The sequence below is a fragment of the Hemitrygon akajei genome, chromosome 4 (genome assembly GCF_048418815.1).
Source record: "Hemitrygon akajei chromosome 4, sHemAka1.3, whole genome shotgun sequence".
Classification (NCBI taxonomy): domain Eukaryota; kingdom Metazoa; phylum Chordata; class Chondrichthyes; order Myliobatiformes; family Dasyatidae; genus Hemitrygon; species Hemitrygon akajei.
Genome location: NC_133127.1, coordinates 163,142,559 through 163,159,986, shown reverse-complemented (window position 1 = coordinate 163,159,986; position 17,428 = coordinate 163,142,559). Strand labels below are relative to the sequence as shown.

General features: G+C 38.7%; 1 protein-coding gene across 2 annotated transcripts in view; it reads right to left on the bottom strand.

Moving 5' to 3' along the window:
- Positions 1-15,097, bottom strand: part of uspl1 (ubiquitin specific peptidase like 1) — a 33,748-nt gene extending 18,651 nt beyond the window's left edge. The window contains exons 1-5 of one of the 2 annotated variants that reach the window (XM_073043843.1): positions 14,960-15,097; positions 9,688-9,858; positions 9,067-9,195; positions 6,830-7,463; positions 349-462 (exon numbers count right to left, since the gene is read on the bottom strand). In XM_073043843.1, coding sequence (XP_072899944.1) covers positions 349-462; positions 6,830-7,463; positions 9,067-9,195; positions 9,688-9,813 — 1,003 coding nt within the window. In that variant the 5' untranslated portion in view covers positions 9,814-9,858; positions 14,960-15,097. Of the gene's footprint in view, positions 1-348; positions 463-6,829; positions 7,464-9,066; positions 9,196-9,687; positions 14,062-14,959 lie in introns of those variants that run through there. The other variant, XM_073043842.1, reaches the window with a different exon arrangement.
- Between the last annotated feature and the right edge of the window lie 2,331 nt (positions 15,098-17,428).

The window sequence follows — 17,428 nt, the reverse complement described above, 5'->3', positions numbered from 1 at the left end:
TGCTGGGTAGCACACCTTGAAGTGCTGGATGGGCCTATTCTATGCTGAATCTCAATTTTAAAAAAAACAAACACCACCAAAAAAAGCACCCGCCAAAATTAAAAAGCAAAAATTATTCAATGGGGAAGACTGGAAAGAGATAATCTTAGACATATTAACTACTCTGGTATTAGCAGCAACAGATTATACTCATATGCTTGGTTTAAATATTACACAATGGTGTACACGTTACCATAATCATTTCCAGTGCAGCACTGTTTTTCAGCCATTAATGGACAGAAAATTGATTTTTATATGAAAAATATTAAGGGTAACATTTATTTTACATGCACCCAAATTAGTGATTACCTAATTCACATTTCAGCTTTGGTTGAAGCAACTCGAAGAAGCTCTGCCGGATATCTTTCAGTATTAATTCTATCTGAGCAAGCAGCTGAGGAGGAATCTGCCATGAACCATCACCTGCAAATAAAAAAGGACACAGACACAGATCAATTATTTTAAGGGAGAGAAGAAAAAAAAATCACCTAAACAGATAGCAACTCATCCACTTAAAATCAATTAAACTTTTATTTCTGTATCAAAGTTGGCCTCAAAACAAAACATATAATCAAATTTAACAGGAAAAATTATCTGAACTAATAACTCAGTGTGAACTGGCTTCTCATCATGCTAAACATAGTAGCCACGGTGCTAATGAATTGCAGGATCTGTTGTTTTATAATAAGAGTGCTTAAAAAAGTATTTGCAACAAACTCAACCATACTTCCTTCGTCTACATTTATTATTACAACACATTCCTGACCAGTCTTCCACTCTTCATAAACAACCTCATTCAATACTGCAGGCATATCCTAAATCGTGTAAACACACGCTGAACCTATTGATCTATATTCAATTCTATTAAAGGCTCCTGGTCAACTTATTTTAAACTTATTCCTGATTCAATTCACAATATGAAAATGTTTCTTCTTAAAATTCTTTTCTGAACAACCATTTGATGTTTACTAACACATCCTTTCTCAGTACTGTGATTTAAAAAAAATTTTCCAAGGACAAACAGGAAGGGAAAGATAGTGAGATAGCAATGTTAATAACAGAAAAATAAGTACAGTTGCAAAAGACAATCCCCAGTCTCAGATGAAGTCCATCTGAATGGAGATTAAAAATATCAAGGGAAAGGCATCACCAGTAAGAATAGCATTTAAAGACCACCAACAACCCCCACAATAACCAAAGCATTAGTCACTCTAAAAGGGTACATTACTGTACAAAAATCTTAGGCACCCTAATTATACATAGATTTTTGCACAGTACTATATATTTGTTAAATAAGGAACATGCCTGGGAAACAGAAATAAGAGGACTTAGCTATGTGTTAACACTACAATGATGAATAACTTTTGCCTTCAGACAAAAAATTTGGGTCTGAAACACCATTTTAACTTAAATCTAATAATTACAATAAAATGAGATGAGAATTAAGAGTAGATTAGGCCGAAAAATGACCAGGGATGACTATGTAGAAGTAGTGACATATATTTGTAATTTGTAACACGGCAAAATTGTATCTGACTAAGTAGGAAAATATTCAAATGAACTGTTAGCTGAGCAAGTTAGAGAGCATCAAATTGAAAAAGAGCAAAAAGCTAGTAGTAAAGCCTAAGAATGCAAAGACTGCAAGATAAAAGAAAATAAACTATCAAGGCAATTAGTGAAAAAAAGTTAAGTTTATTTTAGTGTGTAAAAATTGCAGGTGAATATTAGCCTCCTAGAGAATGAGATTAAGAAATAACAGAGAATTAACCATATACTTAGTTTAAGTCTTTAAGATAGAAGACACTATAACAATCTATTAACATTAAAGAAAGCTGGGGAGGGAATTAAATATTATCACAACTGCTAGAGAATTAACTAAGCAGACTAATGGAGCTCCAGTAGACAAGTCCTATTGCCTCAATCAGAATTATCAATGACATGTGCCATGAAATTTGTTTTGAAGTACAGTGTAAACACAAATCTATAACTTGCAAATATATTGTGCAAGAAAAAAACGTGGTAATGTGGCAGTGTTTGTGGACTGCTTAGATATCTGATGGCAGAGGGAAAGAAGCTGTTCTTAAACCATTTGAATACTGGTCTTCAGACTCCTGTAACTCCTCCCTAATAGCAGGAATGAGAGAAGGGCATGTCTTGGATGGTGAAGTTCCTTAACAATGAAAGCTGCTTTCCCAAGGCACTGCCTCTTAAAGATGTCCTTGATAGTGGAAAGGGTTGTGCCCATGATGGGAGTCAGCAGAGTTTACAAAACTTTGCAGTCTCTTCTGAACCTGTACAATGGAGGCTCCATACCAGGCTGTGATGCAGCAAGTCAGAACACCATTGTACATCTATAGAAATTTCTAAGAGTCTTTAGTGACATACCAAATCTCAAACTCCCAACAAAGTAGCCATTGGAATGCTTTCTTCATTATTGCAAATGTTGGGCCTAGAATAGATCCTCAGATGTTAACACCCAGGAACATGAAGCTGCTGACCATTTCTACCACTGACCCCTTAATGAGGACTGGTAAGTTCTCCCAACTTCAACTTCCTGAATTCTACAATCAGTTGCTTGATCTTGCTGACACTGAGTGAGAGGCTGTTGTTACAATTTATCTATCTCACTCTTGTAAGCCTCCTCAACGCCATCTGAGATTCTGCTAACGTTGGCAGAATCTGCCAATCGGCAAAATTATAGAAGGTGTAAGCTGCACCTGGCCACACAGTGATGAACACTGAGTAGAGCAGCAGGATAAGCAAGCATCCTTGAGATGCACTTAAATTGATTGTCAATACGGAGATGCTATTACTGATCCACACTGCCTGTGGTCTCCCAAAAAGGAAGACAATGATCCAGCTGCAGAGGGAGGTACAGAAGCCCAGGTTTTGAAACTTTGTTATTAATATTGAAGGAATGATGGTGTTGAATATTCAGCTGTTAATGGGCATACCGTCATTTGATGTATGTTTTGCTGTTGTCTCAGTGCTCCAGAGTGTGGAGCGAGTGAGATGGCATTGAGTGTAGATCTGTTGCAGTGGTAGGCAAATTGAAGCAGGTCCAGGTCCTGGTCCTTGCTGAGGAAGGAGTTTCTTCTACCCTCTTGAAGCACTTCATCACAATAGATGAGTGTGCTACTAGACTCACCCTGCTTTCCTTGGGCTTCGGAATGAACGCTGCCCTTCTGAAGCAAGTGCTGTGGAGATTTGCAGAGGTCTAGTGTTCTCTACCTAGGATATTTTGCACCTTAGGATCCTAAAATGTGACTTACTGATAAGCTTCCAAAAATTATGGAGAAGTGGCAAAGGATTTTAGGATTTTTGGCAAAGGAGTCTGCGATTTGAGAAGGATAAGGGCAAATCGGAGGTGTCAGTGTTGCAGTTGAACAGGGGAGACTATGGAGCCATGAGGGAGGAGCTGGCCAAAGTTAACTGACAGATATCCAAGCAGAAAAGACAGTGGAACAGCAATGGCAGATATTCTTGGGAATAATGCACAAGGTGCAGAATCAGTTCATCCCCTAGAGAAGGAAGGATTCAAAGGGGGGGAAGAGGCCACAGTGGTTGACAAAGGAAGTCAGAGATTACATAGCATTTTTAAAAAAAAAGTATGACAGAGCTAAGGTGAGTGAGAGGACAGATGATTGGGAAATTTTTAAGGAACAACAGAACTTAACTAAAAAGGCAATACGGGGAGAAAAAATGAGGTACGAATGCAAGCTAGCCAGGAATATAAAGGAGGATAGCAAAAGCTTTTTTAGGTATGTGAAGAGAAAGAAGATAGTTAAGAACAATGTTGGGCCCTTGAAGAATGAATTGGGTGAAATTGTTATGGGAAACAGAGAAATGGCAGAAGAATTTAATAAGTACTTTAGATCTGTCTTCACTAGGGAAGACACAAGCAATCTCCCAGATGTATGGATGGGCCAAGGACATAGGGTAACAGAGGAAATGAAACAGATTGACATTAGGAAGGAAACAGCGATGAGTAGACTGATGGGGCTGAAGGCTGACAAACCCCCAGGTCCAGATGGTCTGCATCCTAGAGTACTAAAATTGCTGGAAATTGCGGATGCATTGGTAATCATTTTCCAATGTTCCTTAGATTCAGGATCAGTTCCTGAGGATTGGAGAATGGCTAATGTTATCCCACTTTTTAAGAAAGGAGGGAGGGATTATTAAGGGATTGGACAAGACAGAGGCAGGAAATATGTTCCAGATGCTGGGAGAGTCCAGTACCAGAGGGCATGGTTTGAGAATAAGGGGTAGGTCATTTAGGACAGAGTTAAGGAAAAACTTCTCCCAGAGAGTTGTGGGGGTCTGGAATGCACTGCCTCGGAAGGCAGTGGAGGCCAATTCTCTGGATGCTTTCAAGAAGGAGCTAGATAGGTATCTTATGGATAGGGGAATCAAGGGATATGGAGACAAGGCAGGAACCTGGTATTGATAGTAGATGATCAGCCATGATCTCAGAATGACGGTGCAGGCTTGAAGGGCCGAATGGTCTACTTCTGCACCTATTGTCTATTGATTAGAAAACTACCAATGTGAAAAACAAATTTTAAAAAACTGGAGCAAAATGCATGCCATTTATTGACAGAAAAATTAATATTCAATTAAGTAATTGCAGTACATTTGAAAAACTATAATGAATCACAGTAGCTTTACAAAGGGGGAATTTGTTGGAATTCAATGAGGTGGTCTCTTTCAGAGTTGCTAGAGGGGAATCAGGCTTTATAACCAGAATTTCAAATAGATATATTCAATAAGTGCTCATGCTGTTGCAGGCAACTTCTCAGCAAGGAACGAATATCTAACAAGCAGAAAACCAAAGCAGGGGATAAGGGTAAACATGAGGAAATCTGCAGATGTTGGAAATTCAAGCAACACACACAAAATGCTGGTGGAACGCAGCAGATCAGGCAGCATCTATAGGTAGAAGCACCGTCGACGTTTCGGGCCAAGACTAACGTTAGTCCTGACGAAGGGTCTCAGCCCGAAACATCGACAGTGCTTTTCCCTATAGATGCTGCCTGACCTGCTGCGTTCCATCAGCACTTTGTGTGTGTGTAGGGGATAAGGGTGTTATTTTTAGGCTGGGAACCTGCAATCAGTGAAATACCACAGAATTCAGAGCTGGGACTACAACTTTTTAACTGTATAAATTAGTGATGTAGGAAAATTAAGCAGATGTAAGACAGCCAGATTTACAGCTGACTCAAAAAATGGGCAGGAAAGCAAATTGCAAGAGGGATACAAACAGTCTGCAAACAGATACTGAGTGTCTAATTAGTGGACGAAAGTTGATAAATGAGGTATAAGGTAGGGGGAAAAGTGAAGTTATTGAACAGATACTGAAATGGAAATAACAAAATGCAGAAAGCTGCAGTACAAAGGGAACTTTGGGTCCCTGGGCACAAAGCTCAGAAAGTTAATGGAAGGTTGGTCCTTATTTCAAAGCAGACAGATGGATATCTAATCAGCGTGGTACAGTAATAATTTACTCAATGGCATGTATAAGATAGAAATATTATCTTTGAAATACTATTTTTCATTGTGGCAGCTTACTCTGTAGAGGGATTTCAAAATATAAATTAAAGATATTCTAAAACCTACCCTATTTAACCCTCTCCTTTACAATTTTTACATTTTAAATTTGGCACCAGATTTGTATTAGTTTGAAGCCATGAGCACATTTCAAAGAGAAAAACAAACATTGTTACTTTTTATTTTATTGTTGTGATCCACCTGCTTTTTTTAAAAAAAAAAATCACCAACCTGAAAATTTTCTAGTTTAAAAATATCCATTAGGAGAATCCAGGATCAGAGGGCACAGACACAAAAAAGATGTCCCTTTCAAACTGAGATGAGAAGGAATTTCTTCAGCCAGAGTGGTGAATCTATGGAAGTCATTGGCACAGAAGGTTCTGTAGGTCAACTCGATGGTTGTATTTAAGACAGAGATTGATTGGTTCTTATTTGGTGAGGAGGTTAAGAATATTGAAACAAAAATCATTAGGAGTGAATGATGCATTGAACAGCTTAGCTCTGCTCCTAAATCTTATTGTTTTATAAGCACTTTTTTTGTTGCTAGACCTTAGAAGGGACATAAACCCCATTGAAGATGTAAATAAAATTTGGTAGGATGGTGTCAAGAATGGGGGTCTGATGTAACTAGGAAGATTGAGAAACTGAGAATGTTTTCCTTGGATTTAAAGTTGAAAGGAAGTGTGATAGAGCAGTTCAAAATAAAATGCAGTCTAAACAAGATAGATTGTTCACATCGATTGTAGGTTCAAAGAATACACATTTAAGGTGACTTGGAAAACTAAAGAAAAAAATATTGTACATTTTAAAGACTTTGCTTAGAACAATTTGGTCTTGACTCTAAAGCCATCAAAATTTGTCAAGATCAATTTTTGGTTTGGCCACAAAAGTGCCTTAAGTATGTACCAAAGTAAGTGTTAATCCACAATATTCCAACTCAGATGTTGTCACCATTTTTGCTGAATTCTTAATACTTTATTAAAATATTTAATTGGGTTGATCCAAAATTCTACTGTAGTTGAAGCTTGAGTTACTAGCAAGAATAAAGATATATTTAAATTGTCATTAAAAATTGATTTCAACTTCCCAAAAAAAGGTTATTCCAAAGAGTTAGGCTTTCCTTGGCATGAGAATTTCTTAAGTCATCAGTATTTCAAATCAAGCAGTGAATGAACATGATACAAAAATAAAAATCAGATTATGTACTACAGCAAAATATAGGAGATCAATTATCAGTTCCTACCTGTTCCATGACATTGGCTGTGAGACAGTAGTGCACATGCTTTATCATATTCAGTGCATAGTTTCTTAATTGGAGATTCTGTTTCAGCTCCTATATTGCTTATGACATTTCGAATTACTTTCAAGTGAACCAAGGTTGTTAATATACAATCTAACCAGCAGAGAGCAGACGTGTTCTTCCACTGAAGGACTAATTGTTCGATGCACAATTTCTCTTTAGAAACTTCCAATCCAGAATGTTCTGATTCAGTTGATAGCTCCTTCCTTTTGCCACACAATTGACCAGGTGCCACTGTAATTGGCTCACTTGAGACAACTGCGCCTCTCGCAGCAGTAGAATTAAGTGTTTCTTGATTACTTCCATTTTTTGAACAAGGAACAAAATTGTCAATTCTATCTGAGCCACTGCCTGAATACTGAAATGCATCTTCCTTGGAAATGCCACTGAAACTATTCCAAGTATCATTATTATTACAATTCAAAGTTTTTTGCCGTTTTATATTCTGTTTGCAAGGTTGAACCAGCAAGCTTGATTCAGATATGCTCTTCGCATTGTAAGAAGATAATTGAGTTCTTGGTAAAGCAGATGCAAGTAGGATCTCATTCAATGGTTTACATCCCAAAGGAAAGAAACACTATAAAGGAGAGGAAACAGTTAGATTTAAAAAGCAGTAATAACTCAAATGACAAAACATCCCCCCAAATTTGGAACAATTACATGTCAGATCAGACTAGGGGACTGGATACACAAGTATTTCGATAGATAGGACCTGATTTGAGATAGTCAACATAGCTTTGTGTATGGTAGGTCATCCCCCAACCAATTTCTTTTCCAAGGAGGTTATCAGGAAAGATGAAGGGAAGGTAATGGGTGTAGTCCACATGGACTATAGCAAGGCCCCTGACAAGGTCACAAATGGGAGGGTGGTTAAAAAGGCTCAGTCTCTTGGCATTCAGGATGAGCTGGCAAATTGGATTCGACATTGTTTTCATGTGATAGTATATGGTTGCCTCACTGACTGGAGGCCTGTGACTAGTGATATGCTGCAGGGATCCATTAGGCACCAGGAATACAGGTCTGTTCCTTTTCAATTACATCAACAATCTGAATGACAATGTGGTAAAATGAATCAGCAAATTTGTGGATTTCATCAAGATTGAGGGCACAGTGGACAGTGAGGAAGGCCAAAACTTGCAGAGGGACCTGGACTAACTAGAAAAATGGGGACAAAAAATAACAGGTGGAATCTAATGTAGGTAAGTGTGAGGTGTTGCACTTTGGAAGGAGGAGAAACCAAGGTAGGACTTATAGTGAATGATAGGGCACTGAGGAGTGTAGTGGAACAGATGATCTGGGATTATACATAATTCCTCGAAACTGTTGGCTTAGGTAGATAAGAGTTGTAAAGAGAGCTTCTGGCACATTGGCCTTCATAAAGCAAAGCAGTGAGTATGGGAGTTGGGATGTTACCCTGAAGTTGCATAGGACATTGGTGAGGCCAAAGCTGGAGTATTGTGTGCAGTTCTTGTCACCATCCTCAGGAAAGAGATCAATAAGATTGAAAGAGTACAGAGAAAGTTTACAAGGATGTTATCAGAACTTGAGGACCCAAGTTATAGGGAAAGACTGAATAGGTTAGGACTTTATCTGCTGGAGCATAGAAGAATCAGATAAGATTTGACAGAGGTATACAAAATTGAGAAGTATAGATAGGTAAATGAAACAGGCTTGTTCCATTGAGGTTCTGTGAGACAAGAAATATAGGTCATTAAGGGTGAAGGAGGAACTTCTTCACTCAGAGGGTGGTGAGAGTGTGGAACAAACTGCCAGCAGAAGTAGCGGATGCTAATTTGATTTCAACACTTCAAAGAAGTACAGATGAGTACATGGATGAGAAGGGTATAGAGGGTTATGGTCCAGTTGCAGATTGATGGGACTAGGCAGAATAAACGTTTGGCATGAACTAGATAGGCTAAAGGGCCTGTTTCTGTCTTGTAGTGCTCTATGACACTATAGATGGAAAATAATTTACTTTTCCATCTGTACATCAATATAGGCACCACTGAAAAGTTCTGTTCACCATTGCAGTGTTAATGCAGTTTCTCGTACTGACTAACAGTACAAACAACTAGACCAATTTTTTATGCGGCTAATAGAATCGTTGCAGCTTGATATGAAAAATATTCCAGCTCACGTCTACTCTCCCAAGAAAAAATTAGTTCAATAATATTCAGTACCTGTGGATTTTCACAAAGAAGAATGGATTCTTCAAAGCTTATACAATACGTCCGTAGTGCCCGGCTTTTCCCGTTTGCTGCACAAACTGGACAATATTCTTGCAGGTCAAGTGAAGTACTATGAGAAAACTGCACACAGAAACGAAAAATGACATCAAAAGAAGAGTTGACCTTGTTTACAATTATGGTTTTTGTGGAAAAGAATCAAAGTTTTACACCAATTCCTTTCAAAATAGAAACTTAAATTCATCTAATATGATATCTCCATCCTTGGTAACCAACATGAAATGTATATTTATATTTTGTTGTATAGAAGTGAAAAAAATGTTTATACCAAGTTTACTTTCATATTCTGGTTCTCATTTGAAAGCAGATCTTGGTTGTTCTTTAAAACAAAAACATTTTTCAATAATCACTCAGAGGATTACCACTTTTATCATGTTTTCACCTCAGAAAAATCTTTCGCCTTAGCACTCTGTGCAAGATTTCCGTGTCATTATGAGTTTAGAACGTTCCATAATTTTGAATTTTTTTCCCAGAAATAATAGATTAAAATAATTTGGAATGTAATAAAATTTAGAACTTTGCGCAGTTTAGAGAGGAATAAACAGTTTTACTGACTTTTCCCAAATACCCCACTGTGTGGATGGAAGACATATTTATATCAGTGCCTGCACCACTTAATGGCAAATAAGTCTTGGTCTTCTGTTTATCCATCATGCTGGGCCACAGGCTAACCTTTACCATCTCACTGGTGATTTGAAGCACATATCAGGAACTTCTTAGATAAAGCTGTTAAGATAAAAAATGAAGATATCATTAGAGACTACTCAAAACTTTGGAATTTTTAAAATGCAAGCAGCTACAATACTGAAAATATACATAACAAGTATAAATTTGAAATGGTAATTTAGTTTACAATATTTTGAGTAAAAATTCCACATCAAAACCAGCATATCAGCACCTCTGTTTCAATTTGAAACTGATCTCAGTGCCATCTTTGGTATTGTGGTTACAGTTTAATAAAATGGCCCAACCAGAAGACAATTTACTTGAATTAATAACATTAGATAACATTCACTAACCTCACACAAAGGACTTGTATTTAAATAAAGAACACATGCACTGCTTACTAATGTCAAAACTCATGTATCAAATGAGCTATTACAATCCTCTGGTGATTATTACTTTTTCTGGTTGAAGGAAGCACCCAAGTCATGAACAAAATTCAGCAATATTTTGTAAAATATTGCATGCATCCTTACAATGCATAGGAGCAAGTTTCTACCTTCCCAACATTTAATTCCTCAAACTTATCTGAATTAAACTTTATTTACCATTCTTTAGCCCACCTACCCAACTGGCCAAGATCATACTGTAAATCCACCTTCACTGTCAACAGTAGCGGTTACTAACTGTGCCTTGTACAATTTCCAAATTATTGAAATAAATGAATAGTAATGAGCCTATGACGACCCCAAGAGAGCCATTAGCCTCCAGTCCAATACACAACCTCTCACTATCACCCTCTGCTTCCTGCCATCAAGCAAATTGAGTATCTAATTAACTAGCTCTTCCTAGATCCCAATTTTCCACAGAAGCCTACCAGACATAACCTTATCAAAGCCCTTACTGAAGTCCTACCATGCAGAACTTCGTGCTTAAAGTACATTATTCTTTCCATGCAATGAGTTTAGTAATGTTGGCCTTCTTAAACGGTTGATGGGTCTGCATGGTAATGCATAATGATCTCTCCAAATACCACACTTACCAACATCAGCTGGCAAAGCTAGGAACTCAAAGAGATTTAAAAAGAAACCAAACAGAAATTATAACAGAGGAAAAATTAGACCTATGTTGATTAGACCACTAACTAGAAATTAAAATCTAAAACCTCAACCAAATGATCCAGAGAACAGAAGAATAAGGGGAAATCTGCAGATGCTGGAAATCCAAGCAACACACAAACAATGCTAGTGGAACTTAGGTCAGGCAGCATCCATAGAAAAGAGTTAAGTCGATGTTTTGGGCCGAAACCCTTTGGCAATCAGTCCTGCCGAAGGATTTCGGTCCAAAATGTCAACTGTACTATTTTCCTAAGATGCTGCTTCACCTGCTGAGTTCCCCCAGCATTTTATGTGTGTTGCTTAGAGAACAGAAAAATTACTTTTGCATTGTTGATCCTCCTGTTAAAAAAAAAGCAACTGGAACAGTTGTTTCAGACTGAAAGGAGTTTAAGATAAAAAGATGGACATGGGATCAAGGATCTTGGTTCTTTCAAAGCCAAGGACAGATGTATTAGCCACCATTGTAAATTTAAAATTCAAATTAACTTTATTTCAAGGTCTTAAATTCAACTTAAAAATAGACGCACTTATTAAGCTTGGTAGAATACATTGTGCTTAAGGTTGAATTTAGAGTTCACTGAAATACAGAAATATATCCATGTGTAATATGTTGCAAAATATTAAATGGCAGAAATAGAAAAAATGAATTTCCTCCAAAATTCTGTATAATCAATGGCACGTTTTACAAAAATTTAGGCCACTTTATTCAATGCAGACTGAAATTTGAGATGCTGGAACATATGGAAGGTGCGGCACATCACCTATAGATTTCACATAACATAACGGTAAAAAAAATATTAAATTGCTTTTCTTTTATGTAGTTGGAGAATGTCAAACCAAACAAATCACCTTCTGTTAAGTCAGAAAAGCACATTAAAAAAAAAGAACAAAACTAAAAATTATGAATCAAGTCTTCATTTCCTACTTTAATGTATGGTTTGGTTCAAAAAGAAATATAGAAAAAAATTGGGTGTTTTTCACTACGGGACTTAAACAATTGAAATTAACATTATCAAAACTGATTAAAAGCACTCACCTTAATAAATGCAATAATCTGTCATCTGTATCCTAATTTCATTCATCTGCAGTCAGAGTAATAAATAGTGCTCCCACAGTTAGACCAGAGATCAACTTGCAACCAATCAATTCAATGTTTTACATCGTATTGGATGTACTTTGAGAAAACAAAGTATACTGCCCTTATACAGTATACTTGTTATGATTAATCACTAATTTGGCCCGCTTTACATTTCTAAAGAAACCAACTGAAAAAAACAATTGTCCTACAGAGAAGTGCTGATATCATTATAGACTCAATAGAAATAACAACATAACAAAATCCAAAAGCCAGTGTATTTCTAAATATGAATGATTAAGTTGAGAGAGCCATGTGCAATTTAACTATAGCTAGAACTAAATGAAAATGTTTAATGTGACATTTTGCTATTTTTATATCCAAATGCATTTCCAGATGCTAAAGCACTTGCTTTTAACAATGATTGGAAAAAAACTCATTAAAATTTGACAACACGATTAAGCTTCACTTTGTTCACCACTTTCTTTTATATACTGTACATGTAAATATTAAATAGCAGTAGAACTCTTGCTGCCAATTTTGTTACTTTGGCATGGTAAAATGGAAAGCACCTTAAATAGCAAATACAGCGGATTCTGGTTAATTGGGGCAGCTGCTTATTTGCAACAATTCTTAAAGCACAAAAATCCAGGAAACAGCTGAGGCTTCCTATATTTATTTCAAACACCATGCCACTTAAGTGTAACAAGAAACAACATTTCTAACTAGCGTCAAACTTCATGCTTAGAATGAAGTTTTTAAATAACGTCAGTCGTGTGCTTTGTGTTCAAAAAGCAGTGATTTTTGTCACTGATAGTTGGCAAGAAATTAGCATTAAGACAATTCAGAACTGTTTTGCTTATTGCAGTTTCAAACATTCAAGAAACATCCAGGACTGACATTGAAATTACTTCACTACTTCATCTAGTTATGATCTACAAAGAATTTGAAGGTATTGACAATCATCTTGAATGATACAATGAAAATAAAGATTTGGAGGATACAGTCATCAAAAGTATGCTACTGTACTCTGGCCTCTACCTCTTGTCACCTGCCTATCCACTCCCCCTGGATCCCCTCCTCCTTCCCTTTCTCCTATGGTCCATGCTCCTTCCTATCAGATTCCTTCCTCTCCAGCACCTTTACTTTTCCTACCCCTCTGGCTTCACCTATCGCCTTCTAGCTGTCTTCCTTCCTCTTCCCCCACCTTTTTGTTGCTTGCTTGATGGGTAGAAGGTGCAGATGCTTTTTGCTGAATTAAGTGGGGGAGGGGGCAGGGTTGATACTTTGCTGCTACTTGTTGTGCGGGGGTTGGGGTTCAAACATTTTTACTATCACTCATCCTGTGAAAGTTGCTGCCTGATCTGCTGATTTCCTCCAGCATTTTGTGTGTGTGTTGCTTTAGACTTCTAGCATCTGCAGCGTTTCTCATGTTTATGATTTGCAATCCGTATTTACACTAGGAGTCTGCGCTGATTTTATTCAGTTACAGTCAAAAGAACACAGCAGTGTACACTGGATGAATTCCTGTTGATAAACATTAGGAACTAATAGTTTCATAGTAGTGTAGTAGTATTGGTAGTGTTCTTAATTGTTCTGTATTTCATTTAAATGCATAATTTGGTTACCCAGTTCATCTTTTTTTTATACCCTTTCAACTATTTCCATGAAACTTCAGCTAATTGGGGCAGCTGCTTAATGTGGGCCAATATGCACTGGTCCTGATGTGTCCCAATTAACTGGCATCTACTGTATTTCTACAAGAATATCTGCAAGGTAAACTAGTACGTTAAGGATTAAGAATTCTTATGTACACTAGCATTTGGATATCATTTAAAGTTTGACTTAATATTGCTCTTAAATACTAAATATGTGAGATCACTAAAGTACAAGACTCCAGTAAGAATGAAGGTGAGAGTGAAGTAAATCCCCTAACTGAATTAAAATCACACAGCTTTTTAACGAATATCCAAGAACTGTATTGAGCTTACCAATAAATGGAATTAAAACAGATACACAAAGTCACCAAAGCTCATTTCAACGGATGCTGCCCGACCTGCTGTGTTCATCCAGCTTGTTCATCCAGGTACTACTCATTTTAATCTAGTGTGGTGTATCAAACAATCTTTAGCTCCCAAATCTTTCCATCTAGGTTCATTAGATCAAAATAAAACATGTCAATCACAGAAGAGTGCAGGAGGGGATGCTGGCACTCCCAAGTCCATAATAATAAATTAATTACAAATTTCAGCCACAACAGAATACATGCATAATACATGAACCAAAATTTTCTGTTTATTTTGAGAAGGAAAAGCGTAGTCACTTGAAGAATCTCAACTACTCAAGTGCTTGAACTTTGATGCGAAAGAATGTGATTAAACAGTTAACAAACATTATATACCTCCATGCAGAGCCCCAAACTAAATACAACCACTCAACCAGGCAGAGGTTAGGAGTGAGAGCTGATCAGAGTAAGGTTTGTGGCAGTGCGGCTTCCCAGAAAGGATTACGATCCAAAACGTCAGAGACTCGATTATTAGCTCCATCTGAATTGGGAGAGCCTATCCTACCAAAGCTGAATGGCAGATTTTGCAGTCCCAGCCCTGTATGAATGTGGGCTCACACACCCTTTGCAGCCCTCACTATCCAATTAGCAGTGTAGACGGAAGAAATGTATGCTGGAACGAACTAAGGAGGTAGAGCAGCATCTATGGGGGGGGGGGGGGAAGAGGAGAGGAAATGTCGACTGTTCAGGTCGAAGGACTATATTGGGACTTTACCCACAGTTACTGCTCGACCAATTAAATTGATAGAGGATGTTTTGTTTTCACAAATAGAGAACTGATTTTTTTTTCCGCTCACGATTCCAATATCTCCAGTCTTTGCAATCTCCACAAACCCCGCGTCGGTGCGGGGGGACCCACACTCGAGCCCAAAACACATGGATGGTCCACGTGAAAAAGACTCTTACCTGTTCCACCCCCTTTCTCGCAGCTTCACCCCACCGCAAGACTAAGGCGTTCCTTCTCCAGCTACTCCAACCCTCGTTCGTGCCGGTGCTTCCTCCTCCGGTCACCTCACCGCCGCTGGAAACGACTGCCCGCCCGCCCCGCAGAACCAACTTTCGCCGAGCGACTTCAGTGTCGAACTTCCGGTGACGGCTTTCCACATCCGGTCCGCTGGTAGCACGTGGTCGGTTTTAGGTTTCGCCTGTCTGTTGACTTGGGAGATGTTTACGGCCGTCGTCCACAAAGCGCAAAAAAAACACAACGAGGAGAGGGTCAGCTCCCTCTACGTGTCTGTGGGAAACATTCGCGAACTCGTGGAAATTTTGAGAATCGCTGGAGCCTCATTTTCATCTGGGATATTCTGTCAGGCCGTTGGACGACGTTGAGCAGCCACTGAGAGGAAAACATTGATAGAAATTTCGTGAAAGCTTCTAGTTTTTTTAAAATTTCAATTACATAAGCTAGGTAACTTTTAAATTTCAAGTGACATTGACGACTGCATTGGTCCTGCTTCATGCATCCATGCTCTCATTACAGACATCCCACCCTGCATTTCAAGGAGGTAGCACCCCCACCCCGTCGACCTCCGAGGGTGTATGTACACAGGACTTTTGATTATGAAAGAACACAATTTATTTTATCACATATTGAAACTATTTACACACACACACTTAAATCCACAGTTAATTTTTGACTCATCTCTCCCTTTTCTGATCTCTCTGCCTCCTCTGGAGACAAACTCTACTGACGACTTTCATAAGGCTACCGATTTCTGCAGCTACCTGGATTATGCCTCGTTCCACTATGTAAACATGCTTTTTCCTTTTCTCTTGTCCCTTTGTTCGCATGACATCTGTTCCTAGGATGAGGCTTTCCTTTCCAGAACATAAGAGATGTCCTCCTTCAAAAAAGGCCTTCCCTTGCTCCACCATTGATGTTGCCTTCATCCGCATCTCCATTTCCTAGACATCCACGTTCACACCATCTTAATACGGACAGACTTGCTCTTGTCCTTACATACCACTCCATGAGCCTCATGTCCAAAACATCATTCTCTGTAACTTCTGCCATCTTCAAAAGGATCCTATCACCCAATGCATCTTTACCTCCTCTCACTCTCTGCTTTCCACAGAGATTGCTCCCTCTGCAATACTCTTGTGCACTTGTCCTTCCCCAGTAATCTCCCACCTGGCACATATCCCAACAAGTCCATTCACCTCCCTCACCTCCATTCTGGGTCCCAAATAGTCCTTCCAGGTGATGCAACACTTCACCCATGAATCTTTAGGGGTTTTCTATTATGTCCTGTTCTCCTGATGCCACCTCCTCTACATTGGTGAGACCCGAGGTAAATTGGGGGACCGCTTTGTTGAGCACCTACACTCCATCTGCCAAAAGTGGAATTTTCCAGTGGCCAACCAATTAATTTCTCTCCCCATTCCCATTCCAACATGTCGGTCTCAGAGTGGAGGAGCAACTCGTCATATTCCATTTAGGTTGCCTCCCACCTGATGACATGAAATTGATTTCTCCTTCCAGTAATTTTTTCCTTTCTCCTTTCACTCTTCATCTATTCCACACTCTAGCCTCTTACCTCTTCTCACTTGCCTATCACCTCCCTCTGCTGCACCTTCTTTCCTATCTCCCATGGTCCAATCTCCTATCAGGTTCTTTCTTCTCCAGCTCTTTACTTTTCCCACTCACTTAGCTTGACCTATCACCTTAAAGCTAGTCCTCCTTCTTCTTCCCCCTTCCTTTCTAGTCCTAAGGAAGAGTCTTGGCCCGAAACATTGATTGTTTATTCACTTTAATAGATGTTGAGTTCCTTCAGCATTTTCAGTGGTTTGTAAGTTGATGGAGAAGATCCTGAGAGGCAGGATTTTTGAACATTTGGAGAGGCATAATATAATTAGGGATAGTCAGCATGGCTTTGTCAAAGGCAGGTCGTGCCTTACAAGCCTGATTGAATTTTTTGAGGATGTGACTAAACCCATTGATGAAGGTAGAGTAGTAGATATAGTGTATATGGATTTCAGCAAGGTATTTGATAAGGTACCCCATGCAAGGCTTCTTGAGAAATTAAGGAGGCATGGGATCCAAGGGGACCTTATTTTGTGGATCTAGAATTGGCTTGCCCACAGAAGACAAAGAGCGGTTGTAGAGGGTTCTGCATGGAGATCGATGACCAGTGGTGTGTCTCAGGGATCTGTTCTGCGACCCCTTCTCTTCATGATTTTTATAAATGACCTGTATGAGGAAGTGGAGGGATGGGTTAGTAAATTTGCTGATGACACAAAGATTGGAGGTGTTGTGGATAGTGTGGAGGGCTGTCAGAGGTTGGACATAGATAGGATGCAAAACTGGGCTGAGAAGTGGCAGATGGAGTTCAACCTAGGTAAATGTGAGGTGGCTCATTTTGGTAGGTCAAGTAT